Here is a 20,327-nt window from a genome sequence, read left to right on the forward strand (position 1 = left end):
CATATGTCAATTTTTATATGATACTATTGGGTATGTCATTTCATTGAATGTTGATTGAACTAATTTAACAAGATTTGTTAATGGCTTTTTTTTGTCAGAATGCAAATTAAAATCACATTTTCAGCATAGTAGAGTTCAGAAGTCACCAAATTTTTTTACAGAGGGCCAGATAACAGGGAATGACGAATGTGGGCTATATAACCATTTTGTTCAATACAACATACTAAAAAAAAAAATAAAATAATGCCTGCAGCAAACTCGCAATCGCTTTCCTTAAAAATTTCATTGCAGGTACAGTAAGACCCCGCTTAATGCTGATTCGATATAACGTGGTCTGCTCAAAGCCTACAAAAAACTCAAAATTTATGCTGATTTAAATTATTGTGGCATTTCATTGATTCGTATATAATATGATTACTTGCAAACACAAACCAATTAGCAAAAGGTGACAAAACAGGTGTACTTTCTTTAACTCTATGTTTGTTTGGTGCAATTTTGGAAAAAATATAAAATCATGGATGCCATAGGAAATATTGGCTTTGCTTGGCAAGAATTAACTGATAAATGCACGAACGAAGTGTGGAAGAAGTTATGGCTGAAGCTATCCAAGAATTCTCAACAAGAAGAGCCTATCGCTGTATTGTTAGGTTGATCAAACTTAACCTAATCGATATAGCAGGACTAGGAGATGTAGATGAACAGAATATTGAAGAGTTACCGCAGGTTTTCTGGTGAGAACCTTACCAATGACTTCAAGAACTGGCAGAATAAGAAACCCATGTAGAACTGAAAAACAGTGATTCTGAAAATGAAGAACCCAAAAAATTTCTCTACAGATTTCCTTAGTAAAAGTTTGGTAAGATAACTGAAATTGTTGATCAAACTGTAGCAAATGATCCAGATTTTGAAAGGAGTGCAAAAGCAAAATGGGGCATTTTGGATGCGATCGTCTGCTACCAACATTTGCTTAAGGAAAGAAAAAAGCAACAAATGAAACTTCACAATTTTATCACAAAAGAACAAGAATTTCAGAAAAGCCAGGACCTTCATCACAAAAAATGAACTTTACATTTCTGTGTGCATATGTTTGTGTGTTATTTAACATATATTATTATACAAGTTAATATAAAAATAACTTGAAATTAAAGTAAAATTTGTTTATTTTTGGTCGCGTGTTCCCCTATCCCTATCCCTATGTTAAAATGACCTCATTTAACACTGTTTCGCTTAGCGCTTTGTTGTTTAGGAATGCATCCCCCCATGTTAAATGGGATCTTACTGTACTTATACAAAAAGTGCTCTGATATCTAAAGTCACAAAATGTCACTGAATTTTTTATTTCACTGATTTTCCTAAAAATTTTATTACTGTCTAATACAAAAATCAGATTGGACCAATTTTGACATTTTTACTTACACTTATTTTAGGTTTTTTTACACTATAAGTTCATCTATAATCTATGATATTTCCATATAAATAATTGAATTTTAGCTCATTTGTGGCATAGTGCAGCAAACAGGCTGGATGAACTGACCTCGCAAGCCAGATCTGGCCCACGGGCTGTAGTTTGGTGACCCCTGGTACACTTTCCAAAAAATGCTATTAAAACCTATTTGATCATAACATATGTGACAAGTTACATAATTAAATATATTTTTTTATGTATTAATTTCTTAACTAAAGTTTATTAGCATAATTTCTTATATAAAACTATAAAATTATTAATTAGTGAATGAAATATTTAAAATTAGTACTGTAGCTAATTAGACAACAATAGAAAAAAATAAGAGATACAATAACATTAATTTAAAAATACAAAATACATTATCTAAACTATTTAAATTTTTTTAATGCATTGTATTTATTTAAACAGTACCATCAACTAATTTTAAGGACAACACAAAATACTAAGCTAATAAAAAAATTGGTGAATATCAATTTAAAAGTTTATTGATTTAAATCATAATGAATAAAATGATTAATTTATATTTTAAAATTAAAGTTACTCACTTTTCTTCAGAATAAGATTTATCTAATTGATCCAAAAATACTAAAACTCCTAAAATACAGAAAACAACTTTTATTGAACATAAAATTCCTTCTAAGATTTTTTTATGCAATAAATTAAACACCTTCTATAAAGATCTTTTATTATAATATGTTAATAGAATATTCAATTAAATTTATTGCTTTTCTCCCAAAGCTGCAATAGATATATATTATATATATATATATATAAATTAAATATTCTACAATTTACAGAATGTAGACTATAAAATTGTATATTTTACATTCTGTAAATTGAAATTGAAGATAATTTAGAATTAGAGAAAAAAGTCAGATGGCTTCCATCAGAGATAAATCATTCTGACTATAAATTTTGAGATTTATTATTTTCCTTTAAATAAATCAAAAATTATTGTCATAGTAAAAACATATCACAAGATCTCACCTGATGATATAAGATGCAGTATCATCCAAAAGAGAGCTCCTCTAAATTCCTGTAACAAGACATGCATACATAAATTGACTATCAATTATAGTGCATACAGAATAGTATAATATAAAATTTTGTCTATAAGCTAGAAAATAAAAACATGTAATAAATGAGAAAAAAAAATTAAGATAGAAAATGCAATTAGTAAAATGTATATTGAAAAGATTAATTAAATATCTAGCTGCTTCTAGCAAATAAAAAGATGATCCAGCTACTAATCAAGTTCATTGTAAGTATTTTTCAATTATAATTTAAAATTCCTTTATATTTATTACAAAACTAACAATCTAAGTGATTTTATTTTAATTTTTTGCATTACTGTATTATATAAATAATTTCAAAATCTTTTGTTTGAAAATGAAAAATACAGAAAAGTCATTCTGATTTTATATCTATGGATATCACAACTTTCTTTCTAAAATTAAAAATATATGAAACTGATTGTAAACATCAATTAAATCAACAATTCAACTGCAAAGAAATTAAAATACAATCTGTTAGAAAAAATAAAATAAGTTCATTTTCTATAAAACTGATTTTTGGAGGACGTTTAAACATTTAATCAATGATATAAATAAACTACATATTTTCAATTTAAAAACGTAATGTTTTATTTGTTGAAATTATTAGAAAATCTATGTCTTTTAGATTGATGTCAAGCTTATCAAAACAAAAATCAGGTTTTTCTTTAACAGATTATAATTTTAAATTTTTTCTTAATTAAATTATTAGCAAAACAACTATTTTCTGCACTTAATTCTACACACTTTGTAATTTAAAAAAAACTTATAATATCTGTAAATATCAACACAAGTTCCCATTAATATCCAAGAATAATAAATGAAAATGGCTAATAATTTGTGTTTGGAAATAAAAAGATATAATTATCACATTGATTTAGCTATACTTTTTATTTTCAAACAATTATTATTATAATCATTTCCACTTATTTTTTTTGTGATGTTGTTATATATCATGATACATTGCATATTTATTAGCCAAACACATATACAACATATTCTCTATCCTAAGATCTGTTTACATGGAATTAACAACATAACTACTATATATATAGATAGTAGATATCATTTTCAATTATACATAATTAATATCTACAAGATTACAACTATAAATTTCAGTTACCTTTAATGATGTAGAAAGTACCATAGTGGTACTCAATGCTATTATTGTCAAAGGTATTATTATTGAAATAACATTTGAACTTTTCTCACATTCCTAAAAATGAAAATGTAATTAGATTTTTAAGCAGTATCTTAATAGAGTATTATAAATGAAAATAATTTTATGTAGTATGAATTTATTTTAAAAATTCATAATTACCAAACGCCTTGCCCAAAGATCAGCAACATGTTGAAATAAAAAAACTATATTATGTAAAGAAAGAAAAATTGGTATATGCTGTAAAAACAAAGTAAAAACATTTTTTAAAATATAATTTTTTAATTTATAATTTCAAAATTCTAACTTATTTATATCATTTTTAACAATATCACTAAAAGATTCATTATAATTATGAAATATTAAACAGAAATATTATTAACAGTTATGTTATAGAAAATATAATGTTTTAGAATTTTCAATGTTTTTCAATTTTCAATGCTTAGCATATTTTATTCTTGTAATAATACAAATGTGTTATTGATTTGATTTTGTGTGTTAAGTTTCTATATATTCTAATTTTTAATAATTTTAATATAATTTTGAAAATTAAAGGTATCTATTACATTATTACAGAATAACAAAATATAATTCATACTTTTTATAAAAAATTTTATATTTAAAATACAATGGTAATATAATAATATCTTTATGAAATAAAATTTGAAATATTTTAAAATTTAACTTTTAAAACAATTAATGCATTAAGATACTAAGCAATTTGAACTACATGTAGGTATTTAAGTCATCACCCCTCATTAAATTTAAATCATCACAATTAATAGTTAGTAATGATTATTTTTTGATAAATAAAATTGCTCAGGAAATAAGAGAATAAATATAGAAAGATATTTTACAAATGTAAAACTGTTTGCTTATTACTATTATAAAATTCCAAGCCAGAGCCAGATAAAATAAAAAGTGTTATTTAGCAGTTAATGTAAGTTTCAATTCTAATTAAATTATGAATAAAATTCTAACTTTTCTCAGTATTAATTTTTTTTCGAAAAGTTAAACCCGGATTATAATTTTTTGAATTTAATAAAATATGTTGAAATTAAATATAGTTATTCCACATCTATTAAACACATTATCATATATTTCCAACTAAAATATCTTAATAAAGCTACAGCAAGAGTAAAAAAAGATCATAAAATAAATTTAATTAATAATAATTGATTAAAATATATATTCAGATCAGATAAGAGCATCTTTTAATCATAAAAGATGTAATCAGTAATTAATGATGGATATTAACAAAATGGTAATATATTAAATAATCCATAAAAATATATTCCAAGCCATTACAAACTGGCAGATAACATACTAATTTATCATTGCTTCTTTATATGGAAAAATCTAGAATTATGTTTATCATAAATTTTTTAAATACAAACATAATTTAAAAAACAAATTCTCTATTCCTCAATTTGAAAAATGTAAATCCTTCTACTTTAAATGCATTCAAATAATCAATAAAATTAAACAAACAATATAGGAATCTTAATTAAAAATTCCATGAATGTGAATAGCTTTAAAATTACTCAGCTGTAATTTCAATGGTTCATTGATAATTACAAAAATAAAATCAGGTAAAAAAAATATCAAATAATTTAATATTTTATTATATTTTTGTTGATATATTTTTTTATATTAGTGATATATCATTTTTTTCTTTTTGTTACTCCATTCAACTGTAGTCCTTAAAATAAACTGACAAATTTTTACATTTTTTGTTTAATGTTAATATCAAGAGAGAGTGTTCCAATTGTTCACTGTATTTTAACAATAGTTAAATTATTATTTTTGAAAATCTCATTTTTTCATTATTTGTTCAAAAGCACATGTCTATTATGTATACAAATAATTGTTTAAACAGTTAAGATTACGAGGAAATGTAAAAATAGCTATCTTTTAAAAGATTTATGTATTAAGTATTTTAGTACTTTGCTATATTTTGCATATTTAAATGCCATTATAGTAAATAATGATTTAGCAAGATGAAGTTTTAATGGGTATCCAGAAAAACTCTGCACAAAATATCTCAGGCTCTACCTAACAGTCGATAATTTTAATTATGCTGCACATGCTATAATTTGAAAGCATTGAGAATGCTGTCATCTTTATCTGCATTTGATTTCCTTCTTCTTTCAAAATGGCAACAAAAAATGTGCATTCTTAGGCACAAAGCATCAGCTTTTACACATTAAATAAAACATTAGGAAAAAAGTTTACTATAAACTGTTTTTCTAATGAAGTTTTAAAGTGGACTGTATATTGCATTCTCTAACATTTTGAGAGTGGATTACTACCACAGAAAAGAAAGAAATCTGGTAAGAAAATGAAAATTCTAATGAAAGCCAAAGTCAAATTGACTATCAAATATAACAAAGCTGGAACAAATAACATTAAATCAATACCTTCGCACTTTTCTAGTAAGAGATTTATTTAAGATATAAACAAAAATAAACAAACATTTTTAATTGTTTCTTAAATAAATCACTTGCTGAAAAAGTATTAAAAGAATTTATTTGATATCAAATCAACTGCATTCAACAACAGGGACTTGTAGAATTACAGCTTTTCATCACCTTTCAAATGATTAGTTCATAGTTTTCTTTTTTTTAAGATAAAAATTACATTACACAAACTTGTGTGAATTTTTTCTGGACACCTGTTATATATATATATGAGTACATATAAAATTAAAAATATTGTTAATGAAGAGTTACAATGTATATTAATTAATAAATATTATAAACCAAAAAATTTTTTTATATAATTAATTTAACACTATAACTTTAATTTTAAAAAATTCAATACATTTAAAATTTTGTAGTTAATAAATTACTTAATTAATTAGTAGCATAACAATTAAAATAAAATTGTATAAAATAAATCAAAATATGTATCTTCACTCTTAACAATGCTATGAGATAGCAACAAATAGAATATATCAAAACTATTCTAACAGTAAAAAAATGATCAAGGTAAATAATGTAATATTTTTGAATTCTTCTTAAATTGACATCTTAAAATCATATTGAAAAATCTTAGAAACAATTAAAGCAATTATAAAATGGAGAATTTTAATTATTTAAAAATAATTCTTACCATTCCTGTTAATGCTTTAGATCCAGTATATAAACCAAATGTAAAACATACCATGTAAGGTCCAATATATTTAATAGATGACCTGAAATTATTAAAATCATGAAAAATGGCCTGTTTATATAAATTTCCATATTTAAAACAGTCAATTTACCATCCTAAATTTGAGAACTTTATATTAATCAAGTTATATTTATTCATAATAGTAAATCCTATGGCACCAACAAGAGTTTGCCAACTGAAAATATATAAAAACAAAACATTTATAATAATATTTTTAATAAATTAATTAAAAAGTATGTTTGTTAAACTTACCCTTGAAATACCAATGGATAAGTAAAGCTTAAACCAGAAAGAATAAACTAAAATAAAGGTAAATATTGAATATTAATTTATATTCTGTATATGAAATCATATTTAAGAGGAAAATCTTTTACCTTATTAATCCAAATAGTAAAACAAAATAATATGACATACATAACAACAAGAGGCAAAGTATATAAAGTGGAAAAATTCTTAATAAAAGACATTTCAATGATGTTCTTTCAGTTATATTCAAATTAATACTTTAAATTTTTTGTTCCTATAAATATATCACAATGTCATGTCATCTAAAAATCATCGTTAATGCTTAAAACCTTACACTACAATCTTTCTACTCGATTTAAAAGGTTCACGTGGTTATCTCGATTCGTGTGAATGATCACTTTAATAATTTACTATTTTTGTAAAATATTTATTTAAAATTCATTATATATATTCCCATTAATTACATTTCATTAGAATTTTTATGATATTAATTATTAAATTAGAAATGGATTAATTTATATGCGTAAAAGTTTTGTCCAGATGGCGTTGCTTTTGGCGGGAGTTTTCAGTTTCAAGATGGCGCAGGCAAGGGTGACTGATTTTTACGTGAAGTCGAAATTTAAAAGTAATGGAATAGGCAAAACTTCGAAGATTACGTCGTTTGATGAAGATAAAGAATTCATTGTTACGAATGATTCGAACGAGGAAAAGCGAATAAACGAAGTTTTAACACCAAAAGAAAGACATCAAGAACAAAAGGTAACAGAGAATGAACCCAAAAGGTCCATTTAATGATTTAGAATAATAATAATAATGTATGAAAGATTTTAAAAATATTTTAGATACTGTATGCAAATAAGGAAGGACAGAATTTAATAATATGTAAAAAGAAAAAATCTACTTATCACGTTTATTTTCTTTATAAAAATCAGTATTAGTAATTGCAACTCTTTAATTTAATTTTTTGGCATCTTGATTGTTTGAATAATAGAGATCTGATGATTTAGCAATTTTTGTAAATCTTGTTTTATTAATTTCGTTTCGTTTTAAATTACGTTTCGTAAATATTCAATACATAAAACTTAAAAATAATATAGTGGTACCTCAGGATACAAATGCCCCAACATACGGAATATTCAGGATATGACATGAAATTCGAACATATTTTTGCTCCACGATACGAACAAAAACTCACCATACGATGCCACATTAGTTTGCAGCGCCAGTTTTTATTCACTTCTGTTCATTGGTCACAGTCCGCGTGTTTGCTTCGTTGTTGAAGGATCTCGCTCGATAAAAAAATCTTGAGGTATTATTAGAAAGTGACTGATTTTATTGTAAAGAAACATCCCAAAAAGGTTCACACTGGCCATATTGCTGCTCAGAGAACTGACATTTGCCTAAGTAATTTTAAAAACATTTTAAAAAGTAGGCAAAGCCAAACCTCTTTGGATAGATATTTTACTAAGCAACCTCTATCCTGTGAAAGTGCTGGTGGAAGTGAAGGAAAGAAAGCAAAAAGCAGTAAATAAAAATTAAAAAAATATATATATAAAACAACAACAATTTTTTTATCTTTTCTAAGTTATTTTTAAGTTATTGTTACATTATGTTATGTAAGTTAAGTTTTAGTATCATTTCCCTTCTCCCTCTCTTCTGCCACCACTTTACACCTCCACGGTTGTCTATCCTCAAAGGTAAAGTACAAACAAAACTACATTTTTTTAATCAATTATAATTCTATTATGGTTATTTATACATTTACAACTATGAAACTCATTTTTCAGTGTTTTCCTTACTATAGTTATTATTATTATTTTTTTAATGTACTACTTAAGCTTTTACTTTTAGCTTTAATTTGAGTGTTTTTTTCGTGTTGAAACGAATTATTTTGTTTTACATGTAATTGTATGGGGAAAAATGATTCACCTTACGATATATTCATGATATGATCTCAGTTTCGGAATGGATTAATTTCGTATCCTGAGGTACCACTGTATTTCAATTAGTAACATTCACTTTGTTGGCACTTGTTTTCTACTTATTTACTTTACTTTTAAAAATGACTCATATTACTTTTGTTAGTAATCATTGTAAAGAAATATTAGTTGATATGAAACACTTTACAATTAATCACATTGGTAAACACGTCTTGTTTTATATGTAAACAACTTCTTGCTACTTCCAGCACTGATGTTTAATAGATAAATAGAAGAAAACATTTTCAGCTGCTTTAGTGGCCCTATTCAGGTTATAAAAACTTGCACCCTTTTAATGAGCTTGTACTATACATTCAATAAAAGAATTTTTAATAAACTTATTACAAAAATTTGAACAAACATAAACATTGGAAATGTGGAGAATTCTGTACTTTGATGATGATAAATAAATTAAAATTAAAAAATTTTAGAAAAAATAAAAATATTTTAAAATTAAATATTACAACATATTTTTATGGGATAAACATAAAATTTAATCCAAGGCAAGCAATGTTGGCCACACTTGTGGCAAATAATCCTTTCAATATAACTTTGTGCATGCTTCTGCAAGAAATAGTTTGTGAAAGGAGTATTCTTTGCTAATAATGGTTGAACTTTCAGTCATAGATATCATTATATTATTTAACTTAAATCAAAGTAATTAAATTGATAGTTTTAATAGTTTTTCAATAATAAGTTAAAAGATTTTTGGCTTGTAAAAAAATGTTTTATATTAAGGGTAGTTGTGATTGGCTGAAAGTAAACCCCACTTCTTTGTTCTGAAAGAAGTTTAGAAAAGGCAGCCATTACATAAAGTACAGATGATACTATAATTTTGCTGAAAGGAAATTGATACAAAAGTAATGATGGATGTTTAATTGGAATTGAGAAAATCTCATCATAATTTCTGATTCTTAAAAACAATTCCACATTTTATAAGAAAATCAATTACTTGTTTCAGTTGAAGATTAAAAGTTTTTTAAATTGTGATATTAACAATTAAATATTAGTTTATTGGAAACTTTCACGTTGACAAAGCAGAGAGTACATGACACTTCATACATATGTTGATGTCTGTCATGTCAGAGCAATGAGAGGTTGTATGTGGTTGGTACTAACTGTCCCCATTTTAGGGGAGACAGGGTAACTTTAAGGTTACCATCCAGTCGGAATTGGGCCATCAATCTCTATTCTGTATACAGTATAACTTATGAATAGCAGACACTATTGGGAACCAGAAGTTTGTCTACTATGTAGAGGTGTCCGTTATTCAGAGGTATATGCCAGAAGTCATATTGTATTTTAACCTGGTCATTATAAAGTGAAGAATACTATGGATTACAAAAACATCAAATTTGCATTAAGGATGAGAAAAAACCAAAAAGTATATGTAGCATATATAATTAAAATATATATACAGTATATTATTTATCTTTTCAGCTGAAAAAATCACATCTTAATTGAATTCTAAATAACAAACAGATTGTATAGGATGCTTTAATTAAATGGAACATAAAAATTGTGACAAAATGTAAGCATTGATTAATTATTAATTCATCCAAAACTACTGAACAGAAGTAATGAAAAAGAAAATTGAAACTGTTATTATGAACAGAAGGGTGGACAAAGGTCAGTTTAGGTGACAAGAGTTTGAATGTCAAGTTATGAAGGCAATTTGCTAGTTACTTCAAGGAGTAAGAAATGTATTTGGTATTCCTGCATTTATTACGTCATTTATGATCTAAGTGACTAATAAAAATCAATATAAGGCTTTATCTGTTTTGTGATTATTGAGTAGGTGTAATTTTTTGAGCATTTTTGCTTTTTTCAATAAATGATTTAAAAATTACTTTAGCCACCACAAAGCTGTTATCATAAATGACATCATAAATGCGAGAAAACCGAATATTTTCCTACACTAAAGTGGTCAGCAAGTCACCTTTGTAACATGACCTTTAAACTTAATTTCACCAAATAATTGCTGTTGTCTTTACCTTAAAACTGTTTATTTTTTAATATATGACTTTGAGTACTAATTTTTGAGTGTATGAAGGACTTATCACACACTATTGACATAGTCAGAGTAATCACAACAGATCAGAGGTCAGTAGACACAGGTAGACATTTACTTCACAATATGTTTCTTTAGCAACAATTATAACCACTGATTGCTATTTGTATTATAATCATAATATATAATCTGTGAAAAATCCCAAAAAGGACGTCATCCATGCAGCAGCAAAAAAATAGTATGTTCCTTTTATGTATGTATGTACAGTGATGACATTCAAAATATTTAACAAAGGGTTCGCTAACAGAAAATTTTTCCTTAACAATTTTTTTTTTTCGCTCAAATAGTGCATCGGAAGGCTCTAGTTTAGTAGTGTTATAGAGTATAATACGTATATTTTAATATTTTTAAAAGAATCAAACCATTGAGAAATGTTACATATGTTTAACAAGGTTCGGAAAACTTTGAAAATGTTAACAACGGGTTCGGCCGAACCTGTGCGAACCCGCTGAATATCACCACTGTGTATGTATAAATAATGTATGTAATTTTGTACTGTTTTAATCCAAAAACCCAAATGTTTGTAAAACACTGCTTGTATTTTTGTAGTAACCTGTATATCCACCAAATTGTAAAAAATACGGCTGAAGAGGGACAGACAAATCTGTCTGAAATGCATACCGTCATCTTAATAAACCTGTATCTATCGACCTCTGTGTGATTATTCCAACTATGTCAATAGTGTGTGATACGTCCTCCATAGAGTCAAAAATTAGTGTTTATAATCATATATTGTAACATAAGGACCAAAAGCAATTCATGTGTTTATTTTTCATTACTACTGTACTATGGTTCTTGTTAAATGAATGAATAACTTCAGAAAAGTTTATGGTTTCTCGGTACTGTAAACTTAATTCCAACAATAAGACAGAAGAATAATAACATTAATATGTATGATGATAGTTGGTAATTGACAACTTAATCAGATCAGTCTTCTCTAACAGATAAAGAATATTGTTTGGTTTTTTACAACCTGCCATTCTCCTCTATTCCTATTTTAAGCCAGTCTTTATTCGATGCCTGTGGTAAAAATTCATTCTCTGAAAGAGTATTTGTATTTGAACCTATTCGTTGTTTTAGTTTTAAAACATTTTGTACATAAGTATTCTTTCAGAATATTAAAGGTGGGACTTTGTGTTTTCATAAGGTAGGTTATGGACGACGGATTCGTTATTTAGAATGTCCACTATTTAGAGGTAAAAATAATAGATGTCCTATTTAAAGGGTCTGGATTGAAAAAATGTCCATTAAATTAATTAATGAAATTTTAAATATTCACACAGCTGAAATTTTCATAAAACAGAGAATGAAAACAATGGGAAAAGAATAAGAAATTGAAAAATTAAAGATAGATGTTTTTATATAAGGTTTATTCAGGGGTGCACAACCTGCGGCCCGCGGGCCACATACGGCCCCCTATCAATGTTTATGCGGCCCGCGGACGGTACAGGCCAAATCCCTTCTTTCGAAGTTTCTAAGTTTAGAACTTTTTCCCTTTCACAAAGTCATTAGCACCCAACTGTTTTATGACTTTCCCTGAGGTGAGAAATGGGGGATTGTTCATAATTAGGTGTTAGATGGCACCCATTTTACAAGCAATCATCTGCATTCGACATTTGATGTAAATCTAAACAATTAACAACTAAAGAATCGTTGGCAGAAGTAAAGCTTAAGAAGCAGTAACATAGACAAAATCCACAAAAGAAATATACACAAAGTATTTAAATAATTTTCAACAATAATTAATAATGCTCAGATGAGGATTGGTACATTTGTTTAAAAGGTAAAAATATTTCACATATTTAACAATCTACTAATAAAGTTAAATACTCTTACGTTCAAGTGTACTTGTTATTGAGCTACAATTTGAAAAAATTGTAGACCTATAAATTCCCAATGTCATACATCCCTGTGACTGTGTGTGTCTCCTTTCTTTATTTAATTAATTAATGTTAAGTGTGGAATATAAATTTTAACTTATTTTAACACATACACACAGACATACAGAAGATTTTGTAACGATGGAAAATGTTAATAAAGTAAGCGTTGAATAAAAACTCAATGCGAATTATTAACGAAGTCACGTGAAAGTCTTCCATGCCATTTGATTTTGACGTCATTTGATAAATTATAAAAGATTTCGAAATTCTCTTATGTTATTTAATATTCATGTTTTTCATTGGATACGAAACATTATTTATATGATTAATGCGCGCAAAATATAACCAATGAGAACAACGCTGTCCCATAGCAAATTGTATAAAAGAAGAAGAAATCGACAGAGTTCGATAATAAGAGAATTTCTCGAAGAACAATCGATTATAACCATGAAAATCGTCGTTCTGCTTTTCTGTTTGGTGGGAATAGGTAAGACAAATTAATTTGCATGCAGTGAATTCTAATATAATTCTTAATGATTTATAAATATTATGCAAATCGTTTCTTTATTTTTCTCTGTGTGTGTACTTGTTGTTTTTATCTTCAGAGGACAATTATGCATGTTCAGTATAATAGAAAACGTTCCTATTTTATGTTACAAAATTCTTTCGATTCGTGTTAAACATAAGTTTAAATTTGTTTTCTCGCAGTATTTTTACTATTTGGCACAACTTGTTTTAATCTACGTGTTGATTTCTCAGAGAGTCGGTGTCTTAATATTAGCGTGTAGTTTAAGTGACAATCACTATCCTAATTCTTCAATAACTGTTCTTCTAATCCGACAGTCAGATTGAACAGTCGGATTAGAAGGGCATAAGAATGTTTACTAGTTGAAAAACCTTCTTTTAGATGGGTTAGATAAAAGTCTCAAAGAAAACCCGAGTGTAGCAAACACCAATAATTGAGTGCCCTTTGGCCAGCTTTGGTCACCGCATTGAAGGTCTGGTCATCGCCATTAAGAGTGGAGACATAGTCCACTCGGCCACTAATGGGCCCTGTGCAGAAATATCAACCATAAAGAAAGATTTTATGGATTTCGGCTCCGTGATGTGANTATATATATGTGGACGTGCGTGTGCCTATACTCTGCAGCCGAAACTACGCATCACACATGAATGGTGTTTGTGTGTTGTTGTTTGTGTGTGGTAGTAGCCCCAAGTCTCTTATCGTGCACTATCGTGGTTGCATCTCGATAGCTATAAGGGTGTGGGAGATATGGGGTTGAAAGTGGTTAACTCCTAAAATGTGTAACAATGGAAGTGTTAACAATGAAAGTGTTAACAATCGAAGTATTAACAATTGGAAGTGTTAAGAGAAAGCGACGTGCAAGATTTACAGGCTCAGATGCAGTTTTTCGCATTTTGCACGAAATCGAAAATTTTTTAATCCATCTAAAAATTCTCTAATTAGTCTGGAAACAGTGGGACTTAATTCTTTCATTCTGTGAAAACGGGTAAGATTGACTATAACGAAATAATCTTCATCTTCGCTATCGTTACCTTGTGCCCGAGCAACGCCTGGTCTATTTGCTTGTTTACAGATAAAGACCTTAAAATGTTCCAAGAAATAATTTATTACAATGACTATTACTCGTGAAAATTGACCTATTTTTAAATTAATTGTTTGTAAGTGATTTTTCTTCTTAACTTTAAACATCTGACGGAATTAAAATTTTTATAAAGTCATTTACGAATGTATAAGTTAATCGTCTCGATTTATTTTTCATTCAAATTAAAATGAATTTGTCTTATATGAAGCTATTTTATTCATCTTTTCGTCACTAAATTATAACTGTTACGTATTTAATTAGACAATACGTGAAACTGTTATTAAACTTTTTACACGTGTATTGAGTGCATGGAAAGAGAAAGGTTGACTTTTAATTTTCCTGTCTTTCTAACTTGATTTTTATCATTTATAAAAGCACGATAAATTAAAATGTTTATGTTAAACTGTTTACGAGGAGCAAAGAATAAAATATACTCGACATATAAACTTCATCATTCAATTCGTTTCTTTAGATGACCCATTGAGTCACTTACTACTTAAAATGTATAAAGAACATTTGGTCATTTTTATTTTGTACGCAACCCTGACACGTGGAGGATCTTGAGAGAATAAATGCATTTCGAGAAATCTCTTATGGAAGGAAAACTGCTCCTAATTAGGTGTTAGATGGCACCCATTTTACAAGCAATCATCTGCATTCGACATTTGATGTAAATCTAAACAATTAACAACTAAAGAATCGTTGGCAGAAGTAAAGCTTAAGAAGCAGTAACATAGACAAAATCCACAAAAGAAATATACACAAAGTATTTAAATAATTTTCAACAATAATTAATAATGCTCAGATGAGGATTGGTACATTTGTTTAAAAGGTAAAAATATTTCACATATTTAACAATCTACTAATAAAGTTAAATACTCTTACGTTCAAGTGTACTTGTTATTGAGCTACAATTTGAAAAAATTGTAGACCTATAAATTCCCAATGTCATACATCCCTGTGACTGTGTGTGTCTCCTTTCTTTATTTAATTAATTAATGTTAAGTGTGGAATATAAATTTTAACTTATTTTAACACATACACACAGACATACAGAAGATTTTGTAACGATGGAAAATGTTAATAAAGTAAGCGTTGAATAAAAACTCAATGCGAATTATTAACGAAGTCACGTGAAAGTCTTCCATGCCATTTGATTTTGACGTCATTTGATAAATTATAAAAGATTTCGAAATTCTCTTATGTTATTTAATATTCATGTTTTTCATTGGATACGAAACATTATTTATATGATTAATGCGCGCAAAATATAACCAATGAGAACAACGCTGTCCCATAGCAAATTGTATAAAAGAAGAAGAAATCGACAGAGTTCGATAATAAGAGAATTTCTCGAAGAACAATCGATTATAACCATGAAAATCGTCGTTCTGCTTTTCTGTTTGGTGGGAATAGGTAAGACAAATTAATTTGCATGCAGTGAATTCTAATATAATTCTTAATGATTTATAAATATTATGCAAATCGTTTCTTTATTTTTCTCTGTGTGTGTACTTGTTGTTTTTATCTTCAGAGGACAATTATGCATGTTCAGTATAATAGAAAACGTTCCTATTTTATGTTACAAAATTCTTTCGATTCGTGTTAAACATAAGTTTAAATTTGTTTTCTCGCAGTATTTTTACTATTTGGCACAACTTGTTTTAATCTACGTGTTGATTTCTCAGAGAGTCGGTGTCTTAATATTAGCGTGTAGTTTAAGTGACAATCACTATCCTAATTCTTCAATAACTGTTCTTCTAATCCGACAGTCAGATTGAACAGTCGGATTAGAAGGGCATAAGAATGTTTACTAGTTGAAAAACCTTCTTTTAGATGGGTTAGATAAAAGTCTCAAAGAAAACCCGAGTGTAGCAAACACCAATAATTGAGTGCCCTTTGGCCAGCTTTGGTCACCGCATTGAAGGTCTGGTCATCGCCATTAAGAGTGGAGACATAGTCCACTCGGCCACTAATGGGCCCTGTGCAGAAATATCAACCATAAAGAAAGATTTTATGGATTTCGGCTCCGTGATGTGAATTATGTCACTGAGCCGATTAACAAATCCAATCTCAAGAATTATGTTATTTAAAATAATTGATGCGAATAATATATTTTCAGAAAAATAAAATAAGCTACTTACTTTGTAGGAACATTAGTGAATTTCCTAGAATTTTTTAAAATACCAACTTCCTTCAATTCTTCAATCTTTTCTTTCTCATCTGTCATGTTTGACAGACAAATTTCTATTAATTATAAAATAATAATACTTAATTATAACAACATTATATTTGATAATATGTATCACTACTGTAAGCACTTTTTCTCAGTAAACTGAGAAAAATTAAGTTATTTTAATTCATACATTCTGGACAACTAAATGATTTTCGTGTATAAAATATATTAAGGTATCACTTTGTTAATCGCAATTGTTTTTTGATTTGCAAACTTATTTTAAGAATTTAACTCGCGTTTCTCGTTATTTTTTATTTAAAATTGAGTGATATTTGACAATTGTGTAATTAATTAATCTGATTTGTTTAGTTGTTGCAGCTCGGAGACATGGATACATCTTAGTGGACGGAGAACCCATGGAATGTTCTTTGGAGGAAAAAAGATTTCTCGAACAAGGAACAGATTTCTGTGATTTGAAATGCAAGGAACATGGAGCAAAAACAGGCGTCTGCTGTTACGGAGGTTGCTTTTGCTACGATATTCCAGATGACGAACAAATAGTGGATGCTATTACATTTCGAAACGGAATATGTAAATATCTCACAAAATATTGAGATAAATGAATATGGAAAGATATCAACACTCTCGTAATATTTGAGAGACGAAACGAGAAAATTGATAACTTCTCACATTACAATTTGTAACTGAATAAATAAATATTAAAACAATATGAACACAAAATAATTTAATTTATTTCGCGTTGAAATTAGGGTACAGAAACAGAATAATACTTTGGATTTTACAATATAAAGTTTAGAAGATTATTTGCGCAATTTCTCAAATATTTTAACTATTTATAATAGTTTAATATATTTTACATCGGCATTTAAATTTCTTTGTGATCTTGTGATATTGTTTTGAGACTATTGACAGTAACACCATACATAAGGTATGCATTACGAAGCTGAATCCATTATGAAACCATTTTAAGAAGTAACATTGACCGTAAATAATTATAACGAAAATACTTTAAATTTCTGTAGCATTAATATATTATATAAAGATAATTACATTTCTTATATAAATTTCAAAAAGTTTTATATCATTAAATTAACTTTGGGAAATTCTTAAAAATTAATCATTTATTCGATTTAAAGTAAAACCTATAATATAAGTATGGTTGTTTCATCGTGTTTCATCATCAAGGTTCATCGTGAATATTTGAAAAAATTAAACTAGGAGAAGAATGGTGCAGAATAAATATGACAAATCTAGTACAGATCGCGCAAAGAGCTAAGAACAGAAAAACAAAAACATTCTTTATACATTGGTATAGAAAAGGTCTCATATCGATATTTGCAAAAATTTCAGAGGGTCAAATTTGACAAGACTTCCCTTCTTCCGTATCCATAAAAGCCGAGAAAGTAAAACAAACATTATTTTATTAATATTCTATTTTTAAAACATTCGGTTTCTTTTAATTAATACAATAAAAGTAATCGCAAAACGTAGTCATGTGATAGCAGACTGAACAATANAATGATGAAATTGAATTATATCGAAATAAAGACCGATACAGTATAGATTACATTTAATTTGTATAAGAATTTAATAAAGTAATAAGTTACAAATTTTTGCTGGATGATAAAATTTTCTTTAAAAATTAAGACATTGCTTTTTAATTGGTTGTTTTTATGTTTTAAGGAACTTTTTCCATGATTGCCACGTAGCCTAAAAAGGAAGGTCAGGTTGTCTGAAGTTTTCACTAAGGAGCATTTAAAAAAATATGATAATCACCCAAGAATTTTTGGAAGCAACTACGTCTTAATTTTTAAAAATAAAGTAATAATACAAATCGAATTAAAACGATAACACAATTGAAAAATTGCGCTCTCTGCTGTACAGTTCATACAGTGAACTGAGTCGTGTTGACCCTGCTTTATGTTCTTTGTTCATCTTGTAAGCTACTGTTCATTGTAATGGATAGAAAGCATGTGGGCTCTATTAGCAATATGAGTTTTTTTTTTATCTGTAGATAATATACGATTAGAGTTTAAAAGAACGATTGGTTGCTAATTTTTATAGAAAATATGGTTAACTGTTAGTTTTTAAAGAAAATATGATTGCTCGATAGTTTTTAAAGAAGATATGATTGCTTAGTATTTTATATAAGTTACTTTTTTTAAAGAGTATTAGTTTTATATTTAATAAGATGCGATCATGAGGATATACGGTGTTGTAATTACCTATGGGGACTATAAAAATTACTCAGTTTCCTAATTCTATACAGAACTTTGGACGCTTGCATTTCTGTGGCAAAAAATTTTTTGTTCAATGTTCCTGATAATTTTCCATTTATCCTCCTCTATTTCAAAATTAAAGATATTTGGAAAGGAGAAGGAAAATACGGTTTTATAATTGTTGGCACGGATGGAGGAATTAACGAAGTATGTAATGGATTATACGGTTCATTCGAACGGTGTGCAGAAGACATGAGAGAAATATGTTTAAAAAATGATAAGAAAACTTTAGTAATGTTTATGGAGATAAGTGCAGGAATTAAATATTATAAAAATTCTAAGGTTGACATGGTTGATTAATATGTATTTCAAACATCCCAGAACTTGTGTAATTGCCGGTCCTTCCCAATCTGGAAAAACCACATTGGTGAAAAAAATGATTCACAACATAATTTATGAAATTCCTCTGAAGAAGATTTTATAATGTTACTCCGTGTATTTACCGTTTTTTTAAGAAGAAAATGATATCACATTTATGTACGGCTTACCCGAATCTGTTCTAGGATAGGATTTGATAATAATCGATGATCTGATGCACAAACTGTCTCCAAAAACAGCATTTCTGTTTACGACAGAATCTCATCACTGCAATGTAAGTGTGATTTTAATAATGCAAAATTTGTTTCCGAAAAATAAGATTATGAGAGATATAAGATTACATACACATTATTTGATTTTATTTAAAAGTAATCGTTATGAGAGTCAGGTGAATTGTTTAGGTCGTCAAGCTTTTCTGGGAAAATTTAATTTTTTCATGGATGCATATAAAAAGCGACAGAAAAGGAATTGGGTTATTTGTTATTAGATTATAATCCTAAAGCAGATAACAAATTTTTTGTGAAAAATTCTTGTTTTCCTGACAAACGAGGGGATTTTTTGGATTTACATACCGATAAAATGAAAAACGTAAAGAAAAATTATCATATGCTAGCGCTTTTAGAGAAGACTACTCCTTCCCAACGAAGAGCGATATAGAAAGAAGCTCCTCCATATCAGGTTAAAGTTTTGTGCGGAATATGTGATAATTTGCAGAGAGGAAATATACCTGCTGATGTTCTTAATTTACGAAAATATAAAAAGTTATCAGGAAATTAAGCAAAAAACAAGTTCCTTTAAATACCAAGAGAAAAATTTCAGTTAATCGATTTGGTGGATTCCTTCCTCTTCTACTGGCCCTGTTATTGTCTATGGGAGGAGGGTTAATCGGTAAAGTAATAA

At 27.6% G+C, this 20,327-nt stretch overlaps 2 protein-coding genes across 2 annotated transcripts in view; one reads left to right on the top strand and one right to left on the bottom strand.

The window, feature by feature from the left end:
- Positions 1-7,615, bottom strand: part of LOC111615994 (transmembrane protein 241-like) — a 10,945-nt gene extending 3,330 nt beyond the window's left edge. The window contains exons 1-8 of the mRNA XM_023357439.1: positions 7,225-7,615; positions 7,103-7,149; positions 6,942-7,025; positions 6,791-6,872; positions 3,839-3,916; positions 3,641-3,733; positions 2,453-2,501; positions 2,011-2,059 (exon numbers count right to left, since the gene is read on the bottom strand). Coding sequence (XP_023213207.1) covers positions 2,011-2,059; positions 2,453-2,501; positions 3,641-3,733; positions 3,839-3,916; positions 6,791-6,872; positions 6,942-7,025; positions 7,103-7,149; positions 7,225-7,317 — 575 coding nt within the window. The 5' untranslated portion in view covers positions 7,318-7,615. The remainder of the gene's footprint in view (positions 1-2,010; positions 2,060-2,452; positions 2,502-3,640; positions 3,734-3,838; positions 3,917-6,790; positions 6,873-6,941; positions 7,026-7,102; positions 7,150-7,224) is intronic.
- An 8,374-nt stretch (positions 7,616-15,989) lies between these two features.
- LOC111616002 (toxin Tpa8-like) lies at positions 15,990-17,539 on the top strand. The gene is made up of 2 exons (XM_023357446.1): positions 15,990-16,049; positions 17,179-17,539. Exons 1-2 carry the CDS (start codon positions 16,010-16,012, stop codon positions 17,421-17,423), a joined length of 285 nt encoding a protein of 94 aa, XP_023213214.1. The 5' UTR covers positions 15,990-16,009; the 3' UTR covers positions 17,424-17,539.
- The last annotated feature ends 2,788 nt before the right edge of the window (positions 17,540-20,327 follow it).

The sequence above is a fragment of the Centruroides sculpturatus genome, unplaced genomic scaffold, assembly GCF_000671375.1.
Source record: "Centruroides sculpturatus isolate CEXI.00-Female unplaced genomic scaffold, Cexi_2.0 scaffold530, whole genome shotgun sequence".
NCBI classification, from domain to species: domain Eukaryota; kingdom Metazoa; phylum Arthropoda; class Arachnida; order Scorpiones; family Buthidae; genus Centruroides; species Centruroides sculpturatus.